The following is a 21,728-nucleotide window of genomic DNA, read 5'->3' as shown; positions in this document are numbered from 1 at the left end:
TGACTATATATAGTGTGATGTGTCTGTGAGGTTCGTGGCATCAGTATATTATGACTTTACAGCTTCATGTTACACTTGAACAAATGTAGGCATCGTTTGGTGATGGTGTGTGCAGCTGATGATGCACCTTCCAGACAGTCAGGGCAATGAACTATTCCCCCGCAACATCTTTTAAACTATTTTTAACTTGTCTTCCTTTCTTGACTTAGCACGTAGTGTATAAGTTTAACAGAAAACGGCAAAACATGGATGGGACTTAGAAAGTATGCCTATTTACCTTATTAGTTTCTTTTCTACTTTATTGGCTTGAATTAGATGAGAAGATTGATACCACTCATGTAGGTGTCCATTAACCATGAAGCTGAAGCTAGAACCCAGTTAGCTTAGCTTAGCTTAGCACATAGACTAAAGACAGAGGGAAACTGGTTAGCAATTAAGATATAACTTGGTGATTCCAGGCTCTGGTTTATTGTGTTACCTTCGGCCACAGCAGTGGTAGTTGTTTTCCCTTAGCTAAGCTAGCTATATATAGCTTGATACTTGGAGTACAGTCATGGGAGTGGTATCACTTGTCTCATCTAAATCGGGCCAGAAAAGTGAATATAGCATGCTACATAAATCATTTATACACGTGTTCTCTGAAATGGAAAAATGCGTCTTTACAGGCTCACTCTGGTTTATTTTCAGCCTTTCTTGAGCAGTGACAATAAATAAATTATTTACTTGAACATTAACTTTAACTTTTTCATAGAGAGCATGTAATTTAGAGCCTTTGTTTATAGTTAAGTGCTTATACGCTGTATATTATCACATTTACCAAACTGAAAGTATTGTATAATTGTTCTGTTATCATGTGCAAGTAGTTGGAAATTGCTCCTACAGTAGGCAGGAGTTGAGGCCAAGTTGGCATGACGTTGTATGCAGAATTATTTCTGTCCATTGTTATCCTGTGGCTCAGATTAAACGATAACATGATGCTGAGCATCTGCTGAGTGGGTGATCATTCATTAGTGCTCAGTATGGCGGAACACTTCTAAAGTTTTGCCTGCTTAGATGAGATATCTCCCAAAGGGTATTATCTCTGAGACAATGTACCGTGCTTGTATGTAAATGCTCTGCAACAGCCCACTGCAACACACACGGAAGAACGCTTGACTAGAGTACCGATACACACGGATGTGATAACACACTTGCGAACAACTTAACCCGCTCGCTACACTGCCAACTTTATTTTTACACAAGCACGAGTGATGGAAAATTTAGGTTAAAGCTGCAGAGTGAGTATGATTCCCATTTGAGGGTTTCAGTAGATTGACCTATTTACTGCAGTCAGAGACTTTGCCATAAATGGATTTTTTTTTCTTTGTATCACTGCAGTATGGGAATGGAAGCTTATGTTGTAGTGGTCCTTGTTTTATCTCCTCATCCACTGTTGAGTAATAACACTTTATCACAGGACTCAGCACACCTCATGCATAAGAACTCTTAAGCAGTTAAGTCTCTTGTAAAGCTTGGCATTACGACCTAAAATACACAATATATCAGTTCCCTTTCATATAATAATTCTTTTTTTTCAGCTTAAGTTTTTGTTGTTTTTCATTTGGAAGTCATGCCAGTGAGATACATAACATACTGATACAACTCAAGATGCTTCTGTCTTCATCCAGGGGCTCTAGTTGTGTCTCTTTGCAGGTTCTTATAAGCTTATAATCAGTTCATTTATCCAATGTGGATGTGTCTGTATATACTGAGTCACATTTCACTGCACTCTCTCACAGCCTCAGCAGTGCAACTTCAAGAGACTGTTTTTGGTTTGTTACTCTAGACCATATTTTCTCTTGTCACAAGTTGCCTCAACTAGGCGTGAAAAGTATACACATGTGTAGCAGGGGGTGATGATGATGATAGAGGGAAGAGCGAATGTGGTATAAAGATCTAGAAGCTCTGCATCGAGTGGAGGCTGAGGCTATTTAGGTGGTTCATTCATATGTCTTTCAGCTAGGTGGGGTCGAGACGAACCCCTGGACAACTGCTCGTTTTTAATCGCTATCCTGAACAAAGAATGAGGATTGAGGTTGTTTTCATGGAAAGGAATGGCCAAATGGGAAAGTGACACAGTGAACTGGTCGGTCTTTTACACTGGTTGGTAAGATACCAGGTTGAATTTGATCAGCAGCGCTTTTAAAGGTGCAATATGTCGTTCTGGGCAATACACTTTAATTGGTAGAGAAAGATCTTCCTAAGCAAATGAAATAAACAAACTCTCTTCGATTTTATGACTGACTAAACAGAATAACAAACTGACCTTAAAGGACAACACAATTTCATGCTGTTTTACTTTGTTGCCACCTTTCTAGCTTCAAACAGAGTTCTGAGGACCTTATTTTCCTCTGAGAACAGCTTGTTTATTACAGTAGTCATGAAAAAGAAATTATGTCTGACTTTGTGTTATTACCTCATTAATATTGTAAATATTAAAATGTTTGTTCAGCAGTAATGTTTGGAAACAAAGCAACAATAATTTCACAAACGAATCAACATAATGCCACACATACAAATATTATTGTAATTTATATGAGCATTAAAGAAATACAGAATATTCCTTCATCCATTAACAGTTCAGATGAGGGTCATGACTTCACTTTAATTCACTGTTCTTGCTTTCACTAAGTTTTCTCATCGCTGCAGTCGTTCAGTCAATACACTGAGTTCCTGCTGTCAGCGTCTGAGAAACTGCAGACGCTGATGTCTGCATTCTGTCTGTTTATTTTATTTTATTTTTTTTACTGGACTTCTGGAGCATCTTGAAGCAGACTACATTATTTATACTCTCTGACGTGCTCTATTTGTGAGTTGACATGAGATGTTGCTTTTATTGCCGCCTATGACAAAGACTGTTGCCCTCCATCATACACAGATACATGTATTCTTCAGAACTGCCCTTCTAATAATATATTTTTTTTAATCTTTGGTCCTGTGTTTTAAACACTGTAGCTGCAGCTTCCTTGTTGTGTGTGTGCTTGTTTTCAGCGTGCTGTCTCTGGTTAATATGTGGTGAGCTGCAGCTTGCAATGAACTTCATAGAACGTGGCAGCTGAAATCCACATTGTTTGAGATACAGTATAACCACATTCATATCACAGCTCCGATCGATACGTCTGTGCTAGTCATACCAGTTATAGTCTTCTTCCATTGTACCTCACTGTATCTCAGTTACATAGTATATACTGAAACACCAGTAAGGAATATCCTGACTCTTTGTTTGCTTGAGTACAAAAAGTGAAGGATCGTTCATGACGCACAATGGCTCATTCAGAATAATGTGTATTATGTTACTAAATTATTTCCTCAGCCGAAGAGGTTATGTATTCACCGGTGCCCGTTCGTTTGTTTGTTGGTTTGTCAGCAATCTTTTCATCAACGTTTTCATCAGTTTCTCAGGGAATGACGCATGAATTTTGATGGAAAATTTCCATCCCATTAAGGTGGCTGCTATCTACGAGTACAATTTGATGCAAACCCAAACAAAAATCGGGATCTAGTGGATTTAAATATGTTTCATTTGCTATTGGACTGGGCCTTGGTGAAACTATTTGCTCTACCAAGGTCCATTATAGTAATTCTTGATGCACACCACGTTGATGTTGGAGCTTGTACATGTGTGACTTATACTGCTGGGTAGCATGTGAATTATACTAAGGGATCGATGAAGTCATGTAGATTATAATTTGTATTAATAATGAAATGAATCTGAAGTCATCGGATACATTTAATGGACTGAAAAGCACAATATTTCCCTTTGAGTCACAGTAGAGAAGAAAGTAAAGAGGCCTTAAATTAAAAATACTTCAAAGTACCTCAATGATTGTAATTAGTTATAGCACTTGAGTAAATGTACTTAGTTTCTTTCCACCAGAGTGTATATGTCAGTTGTGCTTGGTGTTCATATCAAAGCCAGTTCCAAATTCAGATCTCTGTTGGGAGGCGTGTACGCTGTCGAACATGGAATCCCTGGTGAGAAGAGCAGCCAAATGGGATCAACAAACAGGAAACTGGAAGGATGAGTTACAGCCTTCCTCTTGTCCAAACTCACACTATAGAGCAAACGCGATCCCTGTGAGACAGTTTTTGTCTCCCTTCTCCGTCTCTCTGTGCTCCCCCGTCTGTTCCTCTCTCATCCTCCCTCTCTCCCTCTCTCTCTCTCTCTCTGCCTGTCAGAGCAGCATGTAGAGGAAAGAGCTCGGCGGAGGGGAGGAGTGTTGCAACTCAATTTACCCTGCCTGTTGAGTTCATGCTACTTGAGCACTTGAACTCAAGAAGCAACTCCTCCGAATGTGTATTAACCAGTACTCCTAAACACATCCAATGAAAATATTTGGCTTGCAAGTAAACATGGTTAACTTCAACCTGTTGACAGGATATATTATAAATGAGCCGTACGTGCAAAGAAGCGTTCGTTTTGTGATGCTTTGACGTCTTCTCTTGAGGCTTCATGCGCCTGCAGCACAGCAAGCACAGCTTTATCAGCCCACTCCTGTCAGGCAGGCTGATAACAACACTACAGAGACACAGGCACACATGCATGTGCAGACACACATACTGCTTCACCGCTCAAGGGTGAGTTATTTAGCTCTTCTTCCTATTCTCTGTGAGGCATAGTGGACATATCAGCCTGTGAGGAAGATGTTTGTGGATGAGCGTGGGTGCCTTTTTTTGGAATGAAATGTGCGCTGGACAAAATGTACTAAAACATCATCTCCTGTTTCTTACAGTTTTAAACAAACACCGTCTTCATATCTTTGCGCGACGCTTCCCAAAAAGCCTGGATGAGTTGTCAGTGAAGGGCCCTGTGCAGGGCGCCCTGTCATCCTGGAATGTGTCCAGAGATATTTTAGTCACAGTGGAGCTCAGCACAAACCAGTTGAGATCTCATCAGCACATGAAGAGCGCACTAACAGAAACGAAGCAATGGAAGACTTTGGTTTTTGAGGCTGCAGCCACAAGTCGATCTTATGATCTCGCCACGTTGAGGGAGATGAGCTACTCCATTGTGTATTTCTTGTTTGACTGGGTTTTATATCGCGGGTTGTGATTTCCCTGCAGAGTAGAGGGAGCTCCTCCTCATTTTGGGGGGAAACTGGGCCTCGGGAGGATGGCATACTCCCATGGAGGTTCACAACAAATGTTTACGTGACTCAGCTATTGTCTAGGACCTATTTCCTGCAGTAGATATAAATTGATGCAGAGTTCACAGACTTTTTCAGTGTGCGCCTCTGGCAGTCTACTTCCCCTCTGATTTATTTCTGTGAACTCATGATCACAGTGCAGTTAGATTAGTTTGGTCTTGACTTGTCTGTATTGAATGTCATGGTATTGAAGATAAGGGTAACAGGGCACGGGGGTCACATCATTTTTTAAAAAAAAAAACAAACATGATGCTGAAAAAGCCGGCTGGCTGACAGCACGATATTTTGCCCAAGATACAAAGCAGACTGGCGTCCTGAGCTCACAAACCCTGCCTCGTTATCACATCGCTGCTGAGAGAGAAATCCACTCTCCTCAGTTAATTTTTATGTCTTTCTCTGGCTGTCTTGTCATGTCTCCTAGTCAATCTTTCACTCAGCAAGCTAACTATCTCTCCCTCTCACATTCACCAGCAGCACCGACTCATTCTGTCACTCGCATGTCACCGCATGACTATCTCGCTCACCATCACGCTCAAGAAATTGGAACTCACTATTCTTGCTCTGCTCCACCTCTTCTTTCGGCTCAAGTCTCAGCTTGTGTTCCCCTTCGTGCCCGTTCATTTCACACCTTATATGCCGTTTCCTCTTTCTATCAGCTCAGCTCGGTGACAGAGCCCGTCACTATGACATGCATCCCACCAGCTGAAGGTGATTCGCCGCGGCCGCAAACACTTATGCACCACGGCAAAACAACATGCTCCAGCATGGACCCAGGAACACTTTGCTTTAGTAAAGCAGTACCTATTTTTTTTTTTGCTCTCATCTGTAATTTCAAGACAATTTCAGCCTCAGTATGTGGTGGGCAGGAAATAAAGAGAGAGCAGGGAGATGGTGGTAGGAGGACGAGACAAAGAAACAGAATTAAGAAGAGGTAGGAGGTGATAAAGACGGGAAGAGAAGATGTTGAAATGATAAAAAGGAGTGGAAGAAAGGGGAGGAGGAGAGAAGACAAAAGATTCTGATAAACAGGGAGAGGAAAAGATATTAGGTAACAAAGAAAAGAGACAATGATGGAGAGGCTTAAGATAAAGATGAGTGTAGAGAGGAACTTAAATGGGAAAACAGTGTATTAAACAAGGGAAGAGGCAGAGACAGATAATGAAAAACAAACTGAGAAAGAGAAATGGCCCAGTGATGGATGGTTTGTTGGGATAGGCCACAGCCAGGATCAAAATCTAATTAATTACTAAGTACAGTTAAGTCCAGGATGCTTTTTTCGTGATATACAGTGCACATGAGAGTTGTCAGCAACAGAGCGCAAAATAGCCTCAGCGCGTGAGCAGCAATGACAAAAGGAGTGATGATGATCAGAGAGACGGGAAATGAAGACAAACACCACAGATGGATGGAGGAGGGACACCAGCCAAGACAGAAAATCTGCACAACCTTAAGTAATCGCAGCGCTCGAATGCTCTGATGAGAGTCACCTCTCCACTGTGTTGTTGCACAAGTGTCTCAGCGAAAAGGCTTTGACAGCGGCACATTCACACATACACACACATACACACACATACACACAGTGCACAGCAATAAGAGCATCTCAAAATCTCCTGAGCCAGGCAGCAGTAATGCTCGGCTATTAGAGTTAACTGCTGACCTGTAGGAACCAGCATCGACAGCCATCGCACGCTCAGCCTCCCTCTGAGCTCTGAAAGAAATTTCACACCCACACTGTACTGATTTGAGTTTTTTTGGCTATTTTGGCTCTTTTGGCTCAGAACTACTGTAGATGCTTTCAGAAACCACAAAGTTACTATCACTTCTTTGATTTCTAGATTCAGGGTTGAAAGCGGTGCGACGGTGCTGCAGTCTTCTGCACGCGTGTAGATGCAAGGGAACGCACGCACACGCCGACATAACGCCCTTGTTTCCGCGATGAATCAGCTCACTGGGCTGTCGCTGGCCGGTGCTGAGTCATTTTCTTTCAATTCGGAGCGGGGCCGAGCCGGCAGCCAGTCGGCCTCTCCTCTCAGCCCTGCTGCTCGAGCACGCCCATGGCAAAGACGGGTCCGCACACCTCAGCGGGGTAATGATCGCAGCCACGCAGAATATCAAGCATAATTGCACTGTTTGTCATTTATCAAAGGTTTACCCAGCTGACATTTTCTTGGTGTGATGCAGAAGATGAGGCTGATTTTGATGAGGCTCTTTGAAAGGTCATGTTCAAACTGAGTTCCGCACTGACTTTCACTTTCGTTGCGAAGTCACAGCACTAGATTGACTGTTTGAACTGGTGTAGCTTCACATGTAGTGGAATCCATCCCATGGGATCTCTGTCATTTTATTATGTTGAGTCATGGCTTGACTGTACTTTGCTCATTCTCTGCAGAGCGGGGCTGGATGCAGATGAAAATCCAGAGGACCTTTCTCTTGAGGTAAAAACACCTTTTTGTCACTTCATCAGTAATCCGTATTTTATCCGCTCTGTTTGTCCCGACTGGCATTTAAAAGTATTTTAATCTGAACTGAAGTGCCACAACTTTGAGCAGTTTCCCTGCTAGTGGCCCTCTGCTTCACCAGCTTCCATCTGCAGGAGCGCATACAAAATGTGATGTCCATTAAATCTCCGTTCGACACTCTGAAAAGCATTTATAGAACTGCCTGTTGGAAGTCTAAATATGTGGAATTGCCTCGCATATTGCACACTCTTTTTTTTTTTTTTTTAAAGTAGGTAATAAAACATTATTTTTGTGGTATACCAGACAGCAAAGCAATAATCTGTCTTGCCATAATACCCAAGAGGGCATTGTTTACTATCTTTGTTTGTGCTCTGCTGCATCCATTTAGCTGCACTTCATCGCACTTGTGCAGGTATTTCTCATCAGTCCCATTTAAAATCCCCAGCATTAGTGCTTCTCTACATTGATGGATTACAGACAGTCAGTAGCTGTCTCTTATGCTTTAAAACACTTAAACTATTAACATCAATGCAAACAGAAGTCCTAATGATCTACCTAGAGTTTTTTATGATTCGGTTTAGGTATTCAGGGCATGAATCTTTCATGAAAAGCCCCTGACAGTATACATAAAACATTCAAAATGAGGAGCTGATTTCAAATATATGTAGAGAAAAATAACAGATGCCAGAAAAACAGAAAACAGCTTGCAAGGCTTAAAACGATGCCATTATCATGATGGAATTATCTTTATTAAAACATCCTCACATATGGCCGAAAAAATATGATTAAAAACAAACTCCAGACGATACAGCAGCTTCTACTTTTCACTTATTCACAGCACTTGAAATAAGTTGCACCGCTGTATACAAAGTGACTCTACATTATGCATACGGTGGATTGTGCTGTGAGCTGTGTTTTTCTGCATAGTCGCAGCTCTCCGCACTGGAGGGAGCTGAACAAAGTGGGAGAGCAGCGATTGCATTCAAAGACAATGAAACTTCATTTGCTTAAGAGCTATTTTTAATCACCACAAAAGTGCTGCGGGGCTGTACTGCGTCACATTCGGAGTCTGAACGTGTCTGGCTCCTGGTGTAGGGGATAGCTTTTTTGCACATACTGTAGCAACGTTGCAGGGATTTAACACGTTGTGTGCTTAGCCAGATGAAACCTGCCATCCGCTCCTGCTGACGCATAATATGCTCCTGCCCTTTAAGCTGGGCGTCGTTGTTTATTTTAACAGCGCGTGGCATCAAAGCGAATAAAAGGGTTCAAGTGGAGGAAATGCACTTTGGCTTCTTGCTAAATGACAGTTTGTAGCGCATCATCGCTGGGACACAGAGGCCTTGTGAATGTGCTTATGTTGTTGCACAGACACGTCCTCCCACACACTCCTCTCCCACCTTTCCATCGCTGGTTCCCAGCAGCACTCCATCCCCCTCTCTTTCATCTTCTTATTTGACCTGCCTCTTATCTGCGCCCTCTGAATGGGACATGGTCTGGCCAGCTCCCTGGCATTATGAGGCCAGAGGGTGCAGACAAGAAAAGGCAGCGTGGCAGGTAAGGCTGAAGGAGGATCCCCAGTGGAGAGGTGAGGCCGAGCTCCAGGGCTCTTTCTCATGGAAATGGATAAATGTAACCTTGTCCAGATTGAGAGTCTGCACGGGGACTGCTGGGGGGAGCGTAACTTAACGTAGCAGGAAAAGGATCCCTAGGGACTCACAGGAACAGGATTTTCCTACATAAGCACAGGGCCAGGGGTCCCACTTGCAAATGCAGGGGTCACTGGATATGGCCCCCCTGACCATCCTAGGGTGCAGGTTTCCAGCATTTCCATCAGGCAGCGTATACAGCCACCCCAAGAGGGCCTTTGTGTGTCAATGAGTAACAATGGTTCTCTCATGGTCTACAGGTTGCTACAGGGAGGCCAGACACAACAGGCGGCTTGTGGCACCATCTGGACTACAAGTATCCTTTCACTGCTTTCTTCTCCAAAGCACTCCCGCATGTGTTCGCGCTCAAAGCCGTTAATGCAGAGGTCTGTGGAGTAGAATACAATGAGCTCAAGAGAAAATAGCAGAGTGCTTCACTACCAGGAATCTGAGGAAAGAGCTATATGTACTCTGATGGTAGAACATACTGTACATCTAGTTCACGTGTTACCTCAGGTATAATAATTGTACATATATTTGTGTATGACTGTATTTTAGCAAAAAATGTATACATATTGTCGTTTACCTAATATGAAACGTGTATCAGAAGGCATCTGTGTATGCATATTAAAGGAATGTTTTGGACATTTAAAAAAAGAAGACGACAAAACAGACAATTGTTTGCAAAAAAAGAGTTAGCATGACTCTGTCTACAGCAGAAAACCACCTCCCAGCACCACTCAAACTCAGTAAGTAACGCGTGTTTATTTAACCCACACCAAATGAAAAGTGCACAAACAGGAATCTCTATTTCCATTGGGGGAAACAGCAACCTCCAGGGGATGAAAAAAAGTGCCTAAAACAGCAGTCCCCTAAATGCCCACTTAAGGCTGGCTCCAAATGCAACTCTATCCCCCATAAAAAAGGAACAAGTTACCAGCACATTGCCGTGGCTGCAAGAAAAGTTCGTGATGCTATGGGTTCTTAAGTCAGCGTGAAGTGTCTTGATTAAATGTGATTATCGCTGCCACCGAAGAGAAGGTCCATGGAGTCACCAGCTATGAGATGTGCTAAGGTGGCAATAGCCTAAAACCAGATGTCTCCCAGATACGGCTCAGAGCTGTGGGATAAATCATTTGGGTGCACCTATGGAGCAGGACTGCTAACAAAACTGGGCAATCAGATGTGATTATAGGATAAAGCTATGTGACTCTGGGCTTTGCGCCTTGAAATTGAGAATATTTTGACTTTTGGAACACCCTCTAAAACAGCCAACACAAGACAAGGAGTGATGACGGGTCAACAGTGGTTTTCGACCAAACGATCAACCACGTATGTATTTATGACGTGGATCAGATGATTGATCACAGAGTGCTTAATTTTTATTTTCCCGTCAGTGCTGATGATTAAGGATTGAAGTTATTCATAAATAAGGGCATGCCCACTTTGAGTGAGAGTTAGCCCCCAGCTTGAATTTGTATTTGAGTAAGGCGAAGTCAGAACGATGAGGCCGCAGCCACACTGAGCTTCACTGTGTCTCTTCAGAAACCTGCGGTTGACATCACAGACTATGCCCATGTTTCAGACAGTCCGTGAGGGTGTATCTGTCTTTTCACCATCATAACTCTAAGCAGGACAGTGAGTAAGTGTGTTTCCTGAAAGTCTCGAACTATTTCTTTCGTGTACTTGTTCATGACTGCAGGATGAACTGGATTCCTGTAAGAGGACAATGTAGTTAAATCTGTCTGGCAGTAAGAAAACACTGGCCCTGTCCTCCGCAGTGGAATTTCATGAGGACTGCATTAAGCGTAAGCTAATCTAATTTGGACACTTAATGGTCCCCGTGACCTGGCCCGGTGCTCGGTAAGGAGCACATCATTTTACTTTATAGACTCTGTCTCCGCTGCAAAACAACGAAATGCAGGTCCATCCATGAATTCATTTAGAGTATTCATCCAATGCCTGAGTGTGTTAATGTTTTTTTTTTAGAGAAGTGCATTTAAAGTAAAAAAACAGGCAGGGGAAATGAGACATTGTTTGTAAACCATTAACCATTCACAACGATGAGAAAGGGTCCAAAAAAGCAGATTTAACATTGTAGATCAGGCAAAATTGAGCTTTTTCTGGAAAACACACCAGCCTCAAGTCAATCGTTTTGTTGGATAGTCACAATATGTGTCATACTTTGGCTCGCTGAAGTTGGCTTGTTGTTCTCTCTGACAATAGTATGACACTTTAATAGAGTTGAATTTATGAGGTAATGGCATCTCTTTAGAAACAATTCAAATCCCTCAGTGTTTATGCATCTTGTTGTGTTGCAAGATGAATATAGCACACATTACAAGAACAACAAAAAAAATGAATTAGCATGTGTATATACATGCATACAGTATGTAATTTGCCACAGCTGTAAGGTGCTGGAAAAGCCTGGAAATGCTGCTTGGAAAGTATAGATAACTGTATAATTATTAAATGCAGTTTGAAGCAGGATCTGTTTAAAAACAAACCCTGTTTGGAGATTTTTTTTTTCAACTTCTTCACTATCATCTCAAACTTAATCAAATGTATGTGGGAGCAGCTGTGAACCTTTAAGTAGTTGTAAGATATTGTATAGGATATTTCCATGTACTGTATTGTTGCTTCACTCTTACATTCTGAAATGTTCTTTGAGAAGCGCCTGTGTTGTTTTGTGTCTTCACAAGTTTCCATGTCCCTGCTGCTGAAAAGCCTCCTCACAACATGATACTCTCTCCACCACCGTTTTTCACAGGATGGTGTTGATGAGTGAAACTCTGCCAAGTTTCCAGCAAACGCTTTGCTTCACATTACTGAGGACACTTGAGAACAAAAATTTTAAAACCGGTTGATATTTCTTGCTTTACATTGGATTTATTTGAGAGGAAATCATTAATGGATTATTGCGTATGGTTGAGAGAGTTTCTAATCAAACCCATTTTCAGTTGAGGCTGAAAAATGCAGAGGTGAATGTGGGTGAATACCTTGTGAAATCTGTAAACTGCAAAGCACAGACCTGGATGTGACATGATGTCCTTCCTGCCTTTATTTCACATTGAATTCTGCGTTTTCAGCTTTGCAGCCTGTGAAAACATTGATTCAGACTCTGCTTTTCTCCAGCTGCTGGTTGGTCCAATTACTGCTGAAGAGAAAAAATAAGAGAAACTATTACTTTTTTACAGAAAAACACACTGAAAAACAGTCTAGACAGGATTGAAAAGCAGATAAATACACCTAATTTAACAAGATAACTGCTTATTGGCTTTGTTACGAATTAGATGGGAATGTTGATAGCACTCTACGTCCAGCTGCGAGCTTAGTTTATCCTAGCGTAAATGCAGCAACAGCTTGGCTGAATCTGCAAGAAGGTAACCGAATCCACCTACCAGCCCCTCTAAATGTCAAGGAATCAACACATGGATGCCGCCATCTTCACACAAGGCCCTCTGGAGAAGCGGGTACGCACTGTGAGCGCCACGATCTTCTACTTCTCCAGTGTTCTCAACACCATCCAGCCAATGGACTTCATCACTGGTCGGCCACAGTATGTCAAGAGTGGATGGCAGTGCCTCTGAGGGGATAAATGTACTGGTGCCCTTCTTCTTCACTAGTTCCCCCTCAAACTTCCATTTTAACTCAGTTTACTGACACCTGCAAGAGTCGTCTAACAACTTCTCCATTGTTGGATGCATCTCAAGGACAATGCGCAAGACAAATAGAGAGCTTTTCCACATGGTGCTATGGCAGAGCCCAGAAGGTCAGTATGAGCAAGACCAACAAACAGGTGGTGGTCTGTAAGAGGAATAGGATCTCCCCTTGTCTCAGTGATTATCCAGAAAAAGAAAGTGGAGAAAATTGAGTGTTTATGTAGAGGATATCATTCTCTCAGACAGTTTAAAAATAGTATGAAATGTGAAAAAGGGCTGCCAGATATACTTGGACTGTTGTTGATATACGCGGGTGAACTACCCAAGTAAAATATATGTGTGGGAAACACGCAACAGAGTGTTGCTTGCTAGCTCAGAGGTGGTTGTTGTTGCTTCCTGTAGAGACGGGGCTTTTGAGCACAGATAAGGGAAGGGAGAAGAATGCCAGCTGAGACAGTCTCAGTTCAGGCTTTGCAGCAGCATTGTACATCTGGTGAGTCAGACTAGGTCTCATCAGTGGCGGAGAGGAAGATGAAGGACAAGATCAAAGCCCGGAGGACCCCATCACACCTTCTCCATTATGAGCTGTGGCAGATGGGCAGCATGTTCCGCCACGGGGTCAGGTGCAAAAGAGAGCGCCTCAGACTGTGGACCTCCACCCCCACCCTCCCCGAAACCACAAACACACCTGCACAACACAACTTCCAATTCTGAACACTCACTGCTCTCCCTTTTCATTTTTCTGTTGTACTGTATTATGTTTTCAATAACCTCTCCTTATTTATTTTTCTTTTACTGTCTCTGTCTGTATTTATTTCTGTCCTTGTGCTGCTGCAACAGTTGAATTTTCCCTCAGGGGATCAGTAAAGACATAGATTACGTTTGTCTAATCCTCAGAAAAAAACCAAAGCGTATAAACAGCAACAGAGTTTTTTACATTTGGACCGAGACAGTTGCACCCTGTAGCGTCTACCGAGGCAGCAAGACACACTGCGAGCATTTGACGTGTGACATATGTCTTCAGTGCTTGCACCACAACATTGCAGTCCATGTAACCATAGTAACTAGAGTGTTAACACACCCTTTGGCAACGGTTAAATGTCCACATAGTGGGTTAATTTGCACATTTGACAGAATGCGCATGTAAATGTGAGGAAGGGAGAGAAGGAGGGGATGAGGGGAGCTGTGAGCAGGATGAAAGGCGCAGTCTTGGCCACTGTTTCCCATTGATGAAGCAAAAAAAAACACATTATGGAGCTGCTTTGATGTGGACCAGGTGAGAGGAGCCTCTGCCTGGATCTTGCTGCCAGGTAACTGAGCGTCAACTTGGCTTGCTGTTGTCTCACGCTGAAGGAAAACTGTACCGCTGCTCCCTTAAACTGTTCCCTGCACGCCTGGTTTTAAGGCTCATTAGGACAAACGTGTACTTTTTTGACAGACATCAAAGCCTGTTTGATGCTCTGCTGCTGGAGGCTTTTGCAGGCTGTAGTTTGAGGGGCTGGGAACCGATGTTTTTGTTTTGCGTCTGGCATCCCAGAGGCCACCCGTGTTTTTAGAGACCTGGGGTGGTTCCGTTACACGGTGGGCTCGGCCTTTGCATGGGTCTGTGGCGCGGTGTGGGAGTTAAATCTACCCTTGTTACCTATATTTAAAGTACTACATAATATACTAAAGTAGCATGGCATAAACAGTACCAAACAAAAAAAGTGACAGTTACAGGGAGGTGGCACTTACTGTAAATATGTGCTGCTGACATTTTGTATTGTGTTAGAGACAGAAGTAGTACTCATTATGCACCGCGGTCCCCAGAGTGTTGTACATGCAACGTATTGTTACTTTTTTTTTTTTTTTATAACTGATGCATTACAAGCAGTAATTTATTGTTAAAGCTGCTCAGAGCAAAGCTAATTTTAGTGTTACTGTCATCTATAACAACACATTATATTAATGCGATTTTTGGGGGAAAGTCAGGTCCGAACCACATTTGGATGCAGTTTGAAATGTTACGTGCCAGACTGTTTTTACGGCCGGGTGCTGTGACTTCCTGGGACTGCGCTGGTTCCCGGGCATCGTCACAGTGACATCGGAGCGAGCAGTTTTCTTAACTAATATAACCTGCTGCTGGCTGTAGCTTCCTGTTTTGAAGACAGATGCAGGAACACTATTGATCTTCCCTTGAAATGCTCAGCACGAAAGGGAATGAACGTGTTTACTGCAGTGTCAAACCGTTTGTTTAAAAGTGGCTCTAGGTAGCAATTTGTCATAATTTGCATGCCACTGTTTTTATCAGCTGTAGTTGAGCGGATTGTAACACTGTAATTGATTGTAACATGAAAAATAAGATCTTCCTCGTCTCTCTCGGTTGCCTGTACAAGCCTGTACATGATTTCTTTTAATGCTGCTGGACTGGTTTTCTTTGTGAAGGACTCGGTCGGATTTTTCGCGACTTCGGGCAGATTCTCGAGTGTCTCGTCCCGGTGCCTCTCTCCTCTCCGCTAACAGGGAGGAAAGGAAGCTAAAATTATTTAAAAAGGGGATTCGGCTCACCTGAACTAACAACACGAGTCCCACAGAGCCCCTTTAATGTGGAGGGTCAAAGCCAAAAAAGCTAAAAATGGCGCTCGATCATCCCTCTCTCCCTTTTGTACCTTAAAACTCTCCTAAAGTACAGCAATCGAGAAAATGTGCTCGGCTACTTTCCTCCACTGGTTAAAGGTCAGGAAAAAGGTGACACGGGGGACATGCATGCCGCGACGGCGGCTGAAACAGCAGTTAGGCTTCATCTCCCACACAGCTACTCAGCACCTCTTCCCACAGATACACACACACACACACACATACACACCCACACATACACAAACAGCCTGACGCCATTGTGGAGCTCAAAGCGGCTCCAGCAGTTATAATTACCACTAGTGTTATGCTGGTGAGGAACAGGAGGACACCGCTCTCTCTCCTGCAGGTCCCAATGAAGTCATTATTCCCCCCTTTCTGCCTCCTCACCCCCCACCCTCTCCTCCTTCTCCCTCATTTGAGACATTTATAAATAAATCCTGTTAGCTGGCAGAATGGTGCCCATAATTCCCACCTCTTGCATATTGCTGATAACGGGCAGCAGAATGTAAGTATTGGCACCAAAGAACAGATCAGTTTCCTCTTCTCTTTGTCTTTTGTGCTCATGCCAGGGGATTGTGTAGCTGTGTGCAACATCTAAGTCCCTCATTATTCATTGTAAGCTCTGAGGTACAAAGGTTGCCTTCGTCCTGAAATTACAGGATTGTTGAAGTGTTTTTTTGTCTGTTTCCAAAGGCGCAAGGGGAGCACCTGCAGAAGGGCAATTATTAATCAGAACTATTGTTTACAGGAAGTGCACTGTCATTTTTTAAATTATTTTTTTTCTTCTCCAGCGTCTTGTTTTGGAGACGATGCAGCATTAAGCGTTTACAAGGCCGTCTGTCGCTGAGCTACTGTAGGCAGAACTCTGGTCCCAGGAAGCCGAGTCAGAGGGGTGTGTAATATGTCATTGTTAATATCAAGTGACTACCTACCATCACCAGGACATCTGGCACCAGAATACCAGCCCCTTCTACTCCCGCTCTCAAAACTAATTAGAAACGAGCTGCCTGTACTGCCTTTTATCAACACCTAAACACATTTTAAAATACAGCGCCGACCTTGCCTCTGGTTTTAATCAAGTACAAGACTGACCCATCTTGCCTGAAACAAGATAACGCCCTTCCTTTTTCCTGCAAGTAAATTATTTTTATCTCCATCGGGCAGATCTGCTCTTGTAGAGCGCTCCCTCCTGGAAAGTCTCCCTTTTGTTGCATATTTTATCACGGGCTTTTATTACTTAAGACAGCGGCAGACATGAGCTGGCGCATGTATATTAAATATGCTAACAGCTCGGCAAAGCTCGGAAACAAAAATAGCACAAGCACCTAAAGCTCGAATGAGTAATATGCAGCTCCTCTCTGCAGTACGCAGAAGAGGCCACCAGCACTTAATGACTGTGAGCTGACAGTGGTGTCATGTGGGGGATCGTGTGCTTAACATTAAAGCGCCGATGTTTATCATTTAGTTACATTATGTGCATTCGGTGCAGTGATGTCAGTGGAATCAGCGAAAATAGCTGTGTCATTGTTCAGGCTCTGAGTGCGCTGCGCCTCCAGGAAGTGATGTAGTCTTCTATTGTATTTTACTTTTTTTTTTTTTTTGGGGGGTGAGTTAAAAAGATGGAAGACTGGGTTGATGTTCTTGAGTGACAAGATGACTGATTGTGTATTATGCAGCGGGACTGGGATTTCTAGTTCTGACATCTGTACAGTATGTTCAAGAGGGGGAAAAAAAAAAAAAAAGCAAATGTCTTGTGGTTACAGCTCCCCATTCCTGATAAATCACAAAATGTTGTGCGCTTCTAGATGCATGCATGACGTGCCGTTCCCCAGAAAAGAGTGACTCACTTTGAGCGGGTTTTTCCAGCAGAGTCACTGACCCCTGACTCGCCCTCCCACGCCTGCAAACAATAAACATTCCGCTGAAACCTTCTGATACCACCCATACTCAAAGGATAAGTTCACCCAAAAAATGAAAATGCAGTCATTATCTACCCACCCTTGTGTGGATGGAAATGTAGGGTAAAGTTTCATGGACCCCAGCTCATTTCTGCAGCACTCTCCAACAACTGAAGTAAAACGTTAAAAACAACTGGGTGCCCAGAGATCCTGAACTGATTTGAAAAGACGTTATTTACACCCTTTTTTTTAAGCAGAAATCTTGCCTGCAGCTGCTAAACTAAAAGCGTCAGCATGTACCGCCGTCTGAAGTGGCTGCATGAGCTCACCCATCCCCCTCCGGAGTGTAAATAAAGTCTATCTGGGATCTCGGGGCTTCTGGAGACATTGATTACATCGTACAAGCTTTACGGAGTCATTTTATTTTAGTTCTCCGGTCCACATCTACCTCAGTTCAGCTGTTTTGCTCTGACACTCCAGAAATGTTTTGTTGGCCACGAGACTTTGTGTGACTTTCCATCAACATGAATTTAAATTTCTGGGTGAACTTCTCCTTTAACATACGTTGCACTAAGATGTCACACCTTGATCTTGATTTTCTCACAGTTGCAAACCGCTTTGGTTCCGCTCTCGAGAACGCATTTGGAAATGGCTAAAAACAAACCACTCCCCTCTCTGCTGCTAAATGTCACTGACACGTACACACTTTTGCCATCGTACCTTAACAAGGTCACAGATATCTGAAGCCTCTGCTGACACATTGCGGCCCTCCACTGTCCGACTCGCTCCCACGGTGTTGCGGGGTCTTTGCCAGGCTCTTCGGCAGCCCCCATGTCCAGGAGGTAAGATTTCCCCTTGTGTCGCTACGTCCTTTGCATATCTTCAGAGGACAGAAAGAAATTAAGGTTATCAATCATAATTTTCCGCTTGCAATTCAGGTCGAAGAGCAGCTGTGTGAGATTGAACCAGATGACTCTGCCCGCGATGCGGAGAAAACGGAGAACCAGCCTCTATCGACGGGAGGCGACTCTGGATCCGAGCACCAGGAAGACCTGCTGGAGGGAGACCTGGGGCTTGGCACTGCTGCGGCTCTCGCCAGGGAGGCCTGAAGCTGTAGGAGTCACTTCTAACCCCGGCTTATCAGCCTGTGCTGCCCCGAGGCTACGGCCCGCGCCTCCCACAGCGAATGGGGTCACTGGCCGGGGCATCTGAGAGGAGCCGACCGGGAGACGGCGTTACAATAGCTCCCGAAAGGTCGCGCACCCCCATCGCGCTGACGTGCATTCAGAGACACACTCGCAGAGGGAGAGAAAAACAATTACAGAGGCCATTGCTCTCCCTCTGACCATGCTGATGATTTGTTTCGCTCCAGTTTCAAGGAATTTTAATAGCTGAAATAGAATGATAAATCCTGTACACCTTAAACGCCTGATGTCTTCACACAAACACAAACAGGAAGCTGAAGTTGACACGTGTGTGTGTGTGTGTGTGTGTGTGTGTGTGTGTGTGTGTGAACTGTGCACTTTTCACACAGTAAGCAGTATTATAATGCGATGTCTCTGGTGAAAATACAACATACTAAGTCACATTAATTACTCGCGGGAGCAGCTTCACGGGACTTTCAATAATATTTTGAGCTTTAGAGAGAATCAATCATGAGTCCCGACTGTGATTGAAAGCTATGTTATTTCCCTTCATCAGCTGAAATTGTATTTTTTTTGTTTTTTGGTGCCAACTTTGCTTTGCTCTTCCCGAACTCCTTATTAAAAACTTTTATTGCACTGTTTTCCTCCACAATCCTTTTAAAATGTATTCCGCCGAATTTATGACCCCCGCCAATCTCCCTCCACGTCTCGCTTATCATTCTTGCGGCGAGCTCGAATACTTCCCGACGCTTAAGTGTATTAACGGCATTCGGAAAAGCAGCATGTGAGACTTCTTTATAGATTGCACTTTCTGAGTTAGTGCGTCGTTGTAAATCTCAGGGCCTCTCTCCTCCGTGGTGTGGAGCAGGGTTTTGTGTGTGCACCGCACAAATCCAATGTGTGAAGGTTAGGCTTTGTGGGACTGTTTGTCTCACATTAATACAGCCATTGTCCTTCAAGTGAGGGCTTTTTCTATGTTGTGAATGCATGGGTGCATCTATGGAATGCTCCTCTGCTTCCGCTCTCATTCGCTGTGAGAAAAAATACAATGTATCCCCCTTGGTATTCGGCGATATTCGAGTTTGGGTTCTGTTCTGAGAAAACGAAGAATAGCAGCAGCGTTTCACCAAGAAGCCTCCTCCGTCTTATTCAGAGTGAAATCCTTGTAGTTTAGGTGTGAATTGCTGAGATTTGGGGCCATTATCTGTACAATAGTTCACCCAAACATGACGCGCGGCAACACGGTGGAGTAACAAAACAGTAAGATCCGACATTTTTAAACTCTTCCTCAGCATGTGACAGTTCCTCCTACTGAACCATAAACCTTATTTTCATTGTTTTCGCTGAGCTACCGTTAACATACGCCCACCAGCTAAAGCATCTATTTCTTTTGCAGGAGGAACAAACTGCTTTTTTTGTACAACCTTGTTAAGGGAAAAAAACGCTGTTTGATGCAAGTTCCGAATGTATTTTTGGGCACTCAAGAAGCTAAATTAAAATTTTGATGTGGTTTTCATGATGTGACCCCTCTGACTTTTATCATTCTAACTTCTACACCTCAAAGTTTGTTTACAGCTCTTGGGCAGTACTGGAGCCTTGAAGCCTTTTGTGGCTCCAGAGGAAGCTGAACCTAATCACATAAATTGCCAGCAGTGATGTCACTCAGTGGCTGGGATGCATTGTGGGTGATGTAGGCATTGTGTTTTAAAAAGGAAGAAGAACGGGTGGAATAAAAAAAGGCGACATCTCTGATTCTGTTGTATCGATTTTGATTCGTTTTTGAAGTGTCCAAACTTAATTAAGTGTAAGGAAAGCAATGCTAGACCAGGACCTAGCAACTGTAATACCCACAATGCATCTGAGCTACTGAGAGACATCACTGGAGGCTATTACATCAAATTGCATGTGGTTTCCTCTGGAGCCATAAAAGGCTTTAAATTACCTTTTTCACACATGCAGTAGTACTCCTCAAGGCGTGTAAACACACTTTAATGTCTAAAATTGGTGTAGTTACCCTTTAATATTAGTGTTAATTAGTGTTAAGTTAATGTTCCCAGTTATTACTTCTACAAGTATTTCAGTCTTATACCATAAGCAAAGACATCCTTAAAGGTACTCTGTGGAGTTTCTGAGCAGTTTTGGCTTTAGCTCCGTGTTTGATTGTCATGCATGAGGATACACGTGCACGCAGATGGCTGCACATACGTGTCTGACAGTAAGAACGTGTCCAGGTAAGCGGTAAACCGAAACCACATCAGTGCACAAGCGAAAGGCAGGGAGGAAGAAGACTGCCTTTCATAAACAAAGACTTTGTTTACTAGAAGACTCCACATGGCACATTTAAGTTATGTAACGACACACGAGTGGCATTTGTCCATCTCGGTTGTCCTCAAGTGGTGAGCAGAGGCACAGCGATCAATGATGCACTGAAACATCTCATACATATAAAGAAAGAAATAATTACATAACCTGCATGTAAACATGTAACGTGTCGGTCTCTTTGTTATTGCGATTTTGAAGAGCTCAACGTGTTGTTCCAGCTTATCAGCAGATTTAACAGCTAATTGTTGCTTTTGGCTGGTTAGCTCAATTAGCCACGCAGTTAGCGGTCCAGACGGGGAGTTTGGATTGGTATTACGAGACAGGACGGGTGAGCATGCTAACTTCTGCTACACAATACACAGACATCTTTGCCATGATGTTAAATTTAGACATTTCTTCCCAATGTGTCGATAATCTGTTATTTTTTAACCCAGAATTCTTACACATTCCACCTTCAGAGGGAACGTTGCCTCGTGCACCCACCGGTCAACTCCCCGTGTTTTCGGTTCATGTCGCACACGACACTGTTCAACACAGATGCATAAACTCATGAAACTTGTTTACTGTGAACTTTACTGAATGCAGTATTCCCAGATCATGTGTTTTCTTTTTTTCTTTTTTCTTTTATAAGAGCAAGCAATTGTAAACATTTGAAATGGTAGAACAGACTGCTTACACCGACACTGAGAGAGACTTTTTTTCCAGCTCCAGAGCCATGACATTGTACCACAGTGCATGATATCATCCTACGAGGACTCTGTGACAAAAATCAAAACATCCTCTTTTTTTTG

At 43.3% G+C, this 21,728-nt stretch overlaps 1 protein-coding gene across 4 annotated transcripts in view; it reads left to right on the top strand.

The window, feature by feature from the left end:
* The window catches only part of LOC119008657 (sodium/hydrogen exchanger 9-like), a 67,086-nt gene extending 47,835 nt beyond the window's left edge, over window positions 1-19,251 (top strand). For 2 of the 4 annotated variants that reach the window (XM_037079214.1, XM_037079213.1), the window contains 4 exons: window positions 7,576-7,621; window positions 9,555-9,610; window positions 18,207-18,312; window positions 18,409-19,251. In XM_037079214.1, coding sequence (XP_036935109.1) covers window positions 7,576-7,621; window positions 9,555-9,610; window positions 18,207-18,312; window positions 18,409-18,579 — 379 coding nt within the window. In that variant the 3' untranslated portion in view covers window positions 18,580-19,251. Of the gene's footprint in view, window positions 1-7,021; window positions 7,273-7,575; window positions 7,622-9,554; window positions 9,611-18,206; window positions 18,313-18,408 lie in introns of those variants that run through there. The other 2 variants (XR_005071477.1, XR_005071478.1) reach the window with 2 other exon arrangements.
* The last annotated feature ends 2,477 nt before the right edge of the window (window positions 19,252-21,728 follow it).

Source organism: Acanthopagrus latus, chromosome 19, assembly GCF_904848185.1.
Source record: "Acanthopagrus latus isolate v.2019 chromosome 19, fAcaLat1.1, whole genome shotgun sequence".
Lineage (NCBI taxonomy): Eukaryota > Metazoa > Chordata > Actinopteri > Spariformes > Sparidae > Acanthopagrus > Acanthopagrus latus.
The sequence above is the reverse complement of the archived record's forward strand: the minus strand, read 5'-3'. Positions and strand labels throughout refer to the sequence as shown.